The following is a 9,950-nucleotide window of genomic DNA, read 5'->3' as shown; positions in this document are numbered from 1 at the left end:
TGGAGAAAGTAAAGCCTTTTTTATTCCCCTGTGCCCCACCTGCCCCTTCCCCGCTCAATATAGGGGGTTGATATAGTTGTTGATGTAGGACATGGGGAATAGCAGCTGCAATAAATCCCTAAGCTTAACATCAAGTGTAATAAACACCTGTGTGGTGGTACTTTTCAGAAAAATACAAAAAAAAAAGGTAGAGGGGAAGTAGCCTGACAGAGTGCAGGAAGTGTTTGGACAGTGCTGTCAGGTACATGATGTGATTCTTGGGGTGCTGTTGAGGCAGCTGGGAAACTTAGCACCATGTGTTGCCATCACTGGTGTGGTTAGCAGACAGCTGTTGATGTAGGACAGGGTAAATACCAGCTTCAAAAAATCCCTAAGCTTTACATCAAGTATAATCAGGGCCACAAGTTGGACTAGATGATCTCTGTGGGTTCCTATCCCCTCTGAATGTCCTGTGTTTTTATGGTTCTGTGAAACAGTGATTTCAGAGCACGATGGTATTTGGGAGATCTGTTTCAGTGCTTTAAATGATGTCTTGAAATGGAGTTTTGGATTCCTGTTAGAAAGAATTAAAATTCTCTGTGTCAGAAGCTGCTCTTCCTCTTTGCTCCCTTGAGAGGGATACCTAAGGTCCTGGAACACTTTACCGGCTTGGGGTGTACGAAAGGCACATAGGAAACTTGGTTACTTTAGGAAGCATTTAGTGCCAGAGTAATGGAAATGTGATGAGAAGTAGGCCCTTTCGGACCTCAGAAATGTACGAAGAACTTTCTTAGTTCCCATTGCAAAGTGCCTTTGCTGTTGAGGCACCTGGGAAACTTAGCATCATGTGTTGCCATCACTGGTGTGGTTAGCAGACAGTTACTGGTACAGGACATGGGGAATACCAGCTGCAATAAACCCCTGAGCTTAATTAACATCGAGTGTAATACACAGCTGTGTGGTCCTTCTCTCTAGGTAAATGCCAACCTCACTCCCTGGGTGCTGGAGCAAACTGACAGTCACTTTCCTGCATGGATGTTAAAGGAACAAAAGGAGCTTGTAATTCAGTGTTACTCATGGTCCTTAACTCATTGACAAGTTTCAGTTGGGGTTTGATCTGTGATGACAGAATGTTAGATGTAGGTTGTACTCATTGTCTCTGTTCAGCTCTAGTGAAGCTGTAGGGTAGAAGGGAGAGCTTTTTTTTTTTCTGTGGGGTTTTCTTTTTAGTGTCTTACAGTATGTCATGTTCAACTGTTACAGATACTTCATTTGAGCCTTCTGTTGCACTGGCAAGTCTTGTGCAGCACATACCATTACAGATGATCACAGTACTCATCAGGAGCCTCACTACGGATCCAAATGTGAAGGATGCAAGTATGACTCAAGCTCTGTGCAGGTAAAGGGGGAAAAGAGTCTCTTTTTTCTTAATCTTATATTTTTTGTAAGTTATTTGTCCCTCACGTTCCATTAAAAAAACCCCTAACCAACCAAAAACATAAGAAAGAGGAGTGTTTAAAAGTTGTGCTGTTTGGCACGTTAAGGTAATAGATCTGTTTTTGGTGCTGTGGCTGTTACTGACATGGTTTCAGTGTAAGTTTGCTGCCCTCGTTGCTCTTGTGGCTTCATTCTCATGCTTTCCTAGGGTGGATGAATAGGAACTAAGAGGAAGCAGCTGTGTCATCTGAGAGATGACATCATATGTGCAGATCTCCCACCTTATGGAAGATCACTTAAATAGGGAAGGTCACGGGGTTTGCATTCAGGCTGAGAAACAAGGCCTTGTTTTCAGCAGGTGAACCTTCCTGCTTTTCCAAGCAGCAGTGGTGTTCTCACAGGATTGTCCCACCCATCATCTCCTCCTCTGAAGAGACAGTTAAAAATGAGTTCTATTGTTTAGTTTGGAGTTTCTTTGCTTAGATATCTTCCCAGCTTTCAGTAGGAAGAAACTGTTAGAAATGTGTTTTGTTTAAAAGATAACTTTAAAGAAGCCTTTCAACACAGAGTTTCATGTCTGCAAAGTTACTCCTAAGTACATCCATTTGTAGTGTAATACTCAGACATTTGTGTACTGCAGCACTTGTATATCTTGGTGCTGAGGTTTTTTTCCCACAGAAAACATTCCTTGTGTGTGCAGCTGTATTTAAGTTGTAACCACAGTGAAAAGAAGCAGCATTAATAGTATAATTTGGGGTAAGGCACATTGTTCAGGGACTTAAAAACAATCTACTTGAACTGAGCAGATTTTAGCCAAGCTGTGTGCCCAGGCTGAAAGTCAGAGCTGGGAAATTGAGAATGCTGATAATTGGTCAGTAATGTGTGGTGATTAATGTTCATGTTAGTGTAATTTCAGTGTTTTTATTGTGTTACTGCATCAACACAGTGTGATCATATAACTGTAGCCTGAGAATGGCTGCTCTGTGTGCCTCTGCCTGGGGAAGTAATGCAGTGCTGAGCTTTGGGTACAATAGGAGTTGTTGTTACCAAATAAGTGCTTTCTTTTGGTACTGGCCACGTGGTGGGGGGTTTTCTTCTCAGTTTTGAAAGGGCAGTGCAATCTTCCTTGCCTTGCTCATTCTTTGAAGTAATACTTGAGCTTAAGAGCCTCTAGTTTTGTTTCATGGAACTGACTTTTTAGGTACTCCTTGTTGGGGTTTTTTTGTGGATACTTTCATGTCAACACTATATGCAGTTTCTTTTTCTACCTCTGGCAACGTTTTGCAGTGATTAACTCCCCTCTGGCCTAGTCCAGCAATTGTGAAGAGGATAATGGGGCTGGAATGTCTGGAGCACCCAATGACAGTGCTGTCATCAGGCTTGCAGCATTCCCAGGAGATGGAGAACTCCAGGCACAACAAGGTCTCTTGATGAGAGTCAGCAGAGCTTTGGTGACCACAAATTAGACACCTTGTTACTCACTTCCAAAGTATAACTTGCACGACACTTCAGAGTCTGTCAAAAGTTGAACACAGAGTAGTAAATAATTTGTAATTGAAAGACTAATAGGTTGAGTTTGTTCCGTGGGGGGTTATGTTAGACACAGGTTTGTGTTAGAAAGATGTGTTAGATGCTCTTTGGCATCCTTGTTCCTAATGGGCTCAGCTGTCTCATGCAACCTCACCCAAAGCAGTAGTGAAGGAAAGCAGAAAACCTGAGTCTCTTGAGGGATATATGACTACTTGAAGGGTCTACTTCAGAGGTCTCAGAGGAAGTATCCTGATGAGTATAATGCTTCTTTGCACTTTAACCCAAGCGTCTTGTTAAGAGAGACTGAAAATTGTGCTGAGAAAAGCTCCAGACATGACTAAGTGCTCTGTCCTATTAGTAAAAATGTAAAATACTACAAAAGGACTTCAGATTTTTGGGGGTTCTGGTAGTCTGAGGATCTTCTGTCTTTATTTTGGGTTTTTTTTTGTAGTCTCAGTGATTCACACCTGAGCTGACACATTCTTTGGTGTGGCAAAGAAGGTGAAAGAAGTTACTGTCTGAGGGTGCACAAATAACTTTTTTCTGTCCAGGGCTATCAAAAATCCTGTCCTTACTGGGCACACACATAGGCACCAGACCTGCTCATTTTAGGGTGCTCTGAGGCAGAAGGTCCTTTAGGGTTCTCTTCATCTGGTCAAACACAGGAAACATCCTCTGTGTTGATATTCATGATCATCATGTCCCATACTAATATCTACCTTTGTATTAAAAATGCAGTCACTGATTGCAGCAGAGCAGGAGCCAAGTAAATGCAGTTCAGAGAGGATTTAATAACCAAAATACCTAATCTTTGCCTACCAGGTCTAAGATTTGATGCTTTTGGGGGCAGTCTCAAGTTTACTGACACCTGGAAGTTTACTTTTGTTTCTTCTAGCTTTGATTTCTGCTTTTAAGAGCCCTAACTCTGTGTTTAAGAACAGAAACAGATTTTAAGCATAGGAATTCTGTCTGTGTCAGTTAGAGAGGGAATGAGGCTTCTCTTGCAAGGCTACTCATACTCAGCTGATAGCAGTTGTGCTGTTAGTAACAATGGTGAGTGGTTAAGTAGTTAATTATGCTAACTAGAGATGACACAGGACAGTCTATCATACAGTCAGAGCCATGGGATGGAACAAGGGGAGCCCAAACTTCCAGCCAAACCCACAGTCTTTCACCTGGAGTTTGGGGCAGTGTGGTGGAAAGTGCACATAGTGTGAAGATCGTAGGTATTTTAGAGCAGTGGTGCTAATGTAGGGCTCTGCAGAGTACTCTGCTTGTCTAAAACACTGATTAAGAGCCCCAGATATACTGTCATTAGGCTCAAATTAGCTGTGCAGGTGTTTGTGCCTCTGCTGAAAATTATCAAGCCTACTGAATGGGAAGGGAGAGGTTTGCAGATGATGGGACTGTGAGTTTTGGGGCATGTTCTTAGGTTAAGGTTATTTCTTTGCAGGCAAAAGCAGTTTGGGCCTGTGTTTCTGATTCTCTGTTTTAGAAAGGGTGTTCAGAATAAAAAACATGTCTGAACTTGACATCTTGCCGAGATGAGAGCTTTGTCTGAATTCAGAGCAGTGGTTATGGTGTTGCCATGTTTTTCCCCAAATCTTTATTTTCACTGTAGTAACATAGAAGAAACTTGGCAAGATCTGTGCTTGTTTGTTAAAAAGCTAGTCCTAAAGATTCCTTATTTTAGAGACACCTCTGCATGTCAGTATCTGCAGATACTATATCATTCTGAGATAGATAAATTTTAGGATGTGTGTACTCTGCATTTTTCAGGTGCAAATTACAAACTCAATGCCAGTTCAGGTTGTTTGTGGTAATTCAGCATGTCCAGAGTACAAGTCTGGTGTTGCTAAAAACTGTAGTTTTGTTTTTGGTTGGGAATCTGGGGACTGAAACCCTCATTTCAGTCTGTTTGGAGCTCTTCATCTCCAAGAAGTCCTTAGGGGCTGGTAGTTCTGCTTCATCTTGATCACCACTAACTGTGCCATGGTCTAGTGGCCACGGTGGGGTTGGACTCGATGATCTTGGAGGTCTTTTCCAACCTGGTTGATTCTGTGATTTTAATTGAGAGGATTTGAGTTGGCTTCTAGGAAGGTAGTTCCAAGTTGAAGAGGCTTCCTTAGTTGGTTTGGGGTCCAAGGCATAAGAGGGAAGGTTCCCAGGTACAGGCAGTTTTTCACCCTCAGCAGTACGTTTTTGCCAGATGTTACCCTAATGCCTGTAAAATCAGCGTTCATGTTCTTGACTAACAAGTAACAATACATAGTATTTAGTCTTATATGCTCATGTATTTGGGGGGATGTGTATTTACTTCTAATGTGTTAAATAGACCATGATTCATTTCAGAGTTAAATGACCCGAGATATAATCAAAATTAATTTGCCACCTGCCTAACATTCTTGCATTACTTTTTGTGAGTGTGAGTAGGTGACACAGAGAATCTTTTGGGTTGAGAGTGAAGCTAGTGGCATGTTGGAGGTTCATTATTTTGTTCTTCCATTGCCTTTCAGGATGATTGACTGGCTGTCCTGGCCTCTGGCTCAGCATGTGGAAACGTGGGTGATCGCCCTGCTGAAAGGGTTGGCTGCAGTCCAGAAATTCACCATCCTCATCGATGTCACTCTGCTTAAGATCGAACTGGTATGCTGGGAAAGAACGTTGGAAACTGCAGGACAGGGAAGGGAATTTGTAACAGCTGTGCAACTGCTCAGCATCTTTTGTTTTGTAACAGATAGTATCTTCTTACTCTGCAGCCTGATGTGTCTCTGCAGCTTTCAGCTGCATGTGACGGTTTGTCTGTTTCAAATGGTTGTGCCTTTGCAGATCTGTTTACATGTTTACCCAAACTTTGCTTTCTGGATTTACTGAAATAAATGTGGGTTTTTTTAGGTCTTTAATCGACTTTGGTTTCCTCTAGTGAGGCCTGGTGCCCTTGCTGTCCTTTCCCACATGTTGCTTAGTTTTCAGCATTCTCCAGAAGCTTTTCATTTGGTAAGTCACTAAACAAATGGTTTCCAGTTCTTTGAAATGTCACTCATGTGTGATTTCTAAAGTGGGTGTCAGGGGTAACAGAATTGGTGCACTTGGGTTTTGATTCTGTTTGAAGGTCCTGGAGTCAGATTTCTGTGCTTCCACACCACTTTTTAACTTCCACATTCAGCTGAATATGTAATTGGAAGCAAGCACAGCTCTTCCCTCTGTGTGTGTATTTCTGGCAGTAGTATCTGGGCATCACATTCTGACCATATGCTGCTGGAAATCCATTTCATGTGGTGTGCAATTGATCATGTTGGGCTGGAAGTAGCAGATTTTCAAGCACAACTACTTGGGGAAAAGGGATAGCCAATTATCTGTTCTGTGTAACTAGTCACCCTGGGCAGGTTCATGAGACCAAGTAGGACTCAGTGCAGAAAGCTGTGCTCTCTGTTTCACTGGACAAAGTGGTGGACGCTGTTGTTAGTGGCTCCTCTGCAAAATGCAGTTCACTAGTTAAAGCCACAGCCAGGAGGGTATGACCATGACTATGTTCATGCAGCAAGATGTTCTCGTAGTCAGTGTTCAGCTTCAAGTGAAATATGTGTCTTTGAGATTTAACCATGGTAACAGACAGGCACTCTCTTTCTGAGCTGTCCCCAGGGCTCTGGAGGGATATCAGACCCTTTGTTTAGTGTCAGAGGAATTGCCTCATGCCTGTCACACTGTCTTTTAAAGGTAGTTATCTGAAGCTTCTCTCCCCTCCCTCCACTGCCCTAGTCGTGGCCTAGGGTAGAAGAAATTCGAGTCACAAATGAAAGAGCCAAGTAGCCTCGAATGTGCTCAAAACATAAATATTTCATATATTTACTGTCTTGTTTTTCTCCTTTGTTCCTGAGAGAGACAAAGCATGAGAAAAATGTAAAATATGAGATGCTCATTCTGGAAACAGGAATTTTGTTGGGGTCTTTGCGAGAGACGGACTACAGCACACCAATATGATGCTCTGATAGCCAACTTTATTTAGGGCACCTAACAGTATTTATAGTAAAATGTCTCCCGTACATGCAGCTACGCGCTGATCATACAACTTTGGATTGGCTGCTCAACCTGTCAATGCTGCAGTTCTTGTTTATGATAGGTTACAAGTTTAAGCTGCATTCTGCTCTCACATCCTGGGAAACTCATAGCAAGAACTACATAGTGTCTATGAGAATCTAAACAACAGCACTATTCTCAGCTTGTTAGCAAAACGACTTATCTATAAGGCAGGAAAACCAAAACCAAACCTAAAAACCCTGGCAGCAGGAGAGAACAAGACCATTATAAGTGTTGGAGTGAAGACACAGGAATGCAGGAAGATAGAAACAAGGTCAGCAAGACCTATTTTGTGTGTCTCGTTTTTAATTGCTTAAGCATTCCTTTAACTGTTGCTGAAGTTACAGCTCCTCTGCTAGCCAGGCCCCAACAAAATTTCAGCTAATAAAGTCCCCCCTGTAGGCTGCATGCAGTGCTGCATGGACACTTTCAGTACCTGAAGGGCCTACAAGGAGCCAGAGAGGGACGCTGTTAGGAGCTGCAGTGACAGGACAAGGGGCAGTGGATTCAAACTGAAGGAGGGAAAGTCTAGGTTAGATATTCGAAAAAAGGTTTTTTCCTGTGAGGGTGGTGAGACAGTGGCACAGGTTGCGCAGGCACATGGTTAAACAAGTGTAGTTCATAGAATCATAGAATTTTAGGGGTTGGAGTGGAGCTTAGAGATCATCCAGCCCCAACCCCTGCCCTGGGCAGGGACACCTCCCACCAGAGCAGGTTGCTCAAGGCTCATCCAACCTGGCTGTGAACACTGCCAGGGTTGGGGCAGCCACAGCCTCCCTGGGCAACCTGGGCCAGGGTCTCACCACCCTCACAGGCAAAACTTCTGCCTAAGATCTAACCTCAATTTCCCTCCTTCAATTTGTGCCCATTGTCCCTTGTCCTGTCCCTGCAGCTCCTAACACATCCCTCTGCAGCTTCCCTGGAGCCCCTTCAGCCCCTGCAAGGTGCTCTGAGGTCTCCACACAACCTTCTCTTCTCCAGCCTCAACAGCCCCAACTCCCTCAGCCTGTCCTCACAGGGGAGATGCTCCAGTGCTCTTAGCAACTTGGTGGCCTCCTCTGCACTTGCTCCAACACTTCCATGACCTTCAAATTTCCATATTCCTGTCATTTCTGTTCTGTATTTTATGGCATTAGCTTACAAGTTGTAGTGGTTAGTGAGGAGAAATCTTTCCATCCACTTCTTTCACAGTTAATCAGTTTTGATCATTTATAAACTGGCAAAGGTGTCTAAAATATTTGGATTCACAGTGGGAAGTCCCTGCTCTTTGGAAGTTGCTTTGAAGGAAATTCCTTCTTGATGTTTGAAGGCAAATTTGAAATCAGTCTCATGGATTTAGGACTAGAGAGCTGCACTGAAGGAGAGGGAGGAAGTGGAGTGAAGATTTCTGATTTATACCCAGTTTAAAGCAGTAATGATTCTGAACTAATCCTCACATCGGCTGTCTGAGCTGTGTCAACTTTTTCAGCTCATAGTAAATGACCCAGTCTTGGTTCGTGGAGCTCAGCTCTCTCACTAGGTGGAGCTCTGAGCCAGTTTCCGTCCTGTAAGCTGGAATAGCAGGAGTGTATTCCTTGGCTTGTGATCCCAAGCATTAGATTCTGTTCAAGGAAAATTGAGAGATTTGTTTTAAAAACTCTACCCGTGAAAGTAGAACAGGATACTAAGGTGTTAGTGGTGGCACCAAAGTGAAATGTTTGCAGTTAATATCCTTAGTAAGATGAGTACTTTGGACACTTGACCATTTAAAATCTTAGCATGCACTTTCCAAGTTTGTGAAGTACCCAGACTTGCTGTGTGAGCTCAGCAGAGCACTGAGCCATTAATTGTGCTGCCTGAAAATTGTCATGAGTGAGGAATGATGTGTGTTCCTCAAGTCATTGCTTCTCAGCCCCCTCTTATTTACCAACGAAAGGTCTCCTGTCATTTGGCATTTATAAAACAGCAGTTGTTTGTAGAGGAAAAGGAAGATGCAGTTAACAGCTGTGTTTGTGTCTTTGCTTTCCCACTCAGGTTGTGCCACACGTGGTCAGTTTGGTTCACTCCTTCAAGAGGGATGGACTGCCTTCCAGTACAGCCTTTCTGATGCAGCTGGCTGAGTTGATACACTGCATGATGTATCATTACTCAGGATTTCCAGAGCTCTATGAACCCATTCTGGAAGCTGTTAAGGTACATTAGGAGTGTTGAGAGGGTAGAATGGTTTGGTTTTGTTTTCCCAGATAGGAAACTATAATTCCACAGGTCTAAATTGTTTAGAACTTCCACTAGGAGGAAAGAGGTAACCACATAAGATTATGTCAATTCTAAGTGTGTTTGGAATGTGCCTGGACAATGTGCCTGAGTGTCTATGATAGGATTATAGGAGGCTTTAAGAAAAGCCTGAAATGAGATCCTTGATTAAAAGTACAACCTAATTTCTTAAGCCTTATGGTTGATACACTTTGTGAAGTTCATTCTAGCATTTCATTTCAACCCAAGCTAGAGTCTGTAACTTCAGATATAAGCTCAGAGCACTGGTGGTGTCAAAGAGAAGTAGGTTCTGAGAAGTACTTGGCATGGTGGTAACCTTGGCTAGCTCCAAAACACCATTGCACCTTAACAGTGCAGTGGGTATTGCATGTCTCCTTGGGGAGGGGATGCTACCTGTGCAGTCCAAAACCAGCACCCCAAAACAAATACAATTGCAAAGAAATAGAAAGCACAACAAAAAAACACCCACAAAAGACCCACTTGGGTATTACTACCTTATTTTCTAGCAGTAGCATTGCAGTTCAGTGTGTAGCCACTTGAAAAGCTCCTGTTAATTTAGCTCCAGCTCCTTATTCCTGCAGCTTGAGAGCTAAGAAAGCTTTGAAGGAGGAGACTTGGGCCAGGGTGGGAAAGGTGTTGGACCTTCTAGGCTATCAGGGGTAGCAAGACCTTGA

At 43.1% G+C, this 9,950-nt stretch overlaps 1 protein-coding gene across 1 annotated transcript in view; it reads left to right on the top strand.

Annotated features, from left to right (window-relative positions):
- Positions 1–954: 954 nt before the first annotated feature.
- Positions 955–9,950, top strand: part of USP38 (ubiquitin specific peptidase 38) — a gene marked incomplete at its 5' end in the record, with an annotated part of 17,144 nt that continues 8,148 nt past the window's right edge. The window contains 5 exons of the mRNA XM_009073551.1: positions 955–1,038; positions 1,257–1,378; positions 5,463–5,592; positions 5,842–5,943; positions 9,037–9,195. Of these exons, the coding sequence (XP_009071799.1) occupies positions 955–1,038; positions 1,257–1,378; positions 5,463–5,592; positions 5,842–5,943; positions 9,037–9,195 (597 nt within the window). The remainder of the gene's footprint in view (positions 1,039–1,256; positions 1,379–5,462; positions 5,593–5,841; positions 5,944–9,036; positions 9,196–9,950) is intronic.

Source organism: Acanthisitta chloris, unplaced genomic scaffold (assembly GCF_000695815.1).
Source record: "Acanthisitta chloris isolate BGI_N310 unplaced genomic scaffold, ASM69581v1 scaffold15214, whole genome shotgun sequence".
Classification (NCBI taxonomy): domain Eukaryota; kingdom Metazoa; phylum Chordata; class Aves; order Passeriformes; family Acanthisittidae; genus Acanthisitta; species Acanthisitta chloris.
The sequence above is the reverse complement of the archived record's forward strand: the minus strand, read 5'-3'. Positions and strand labels throughout refer to the sequence as shown.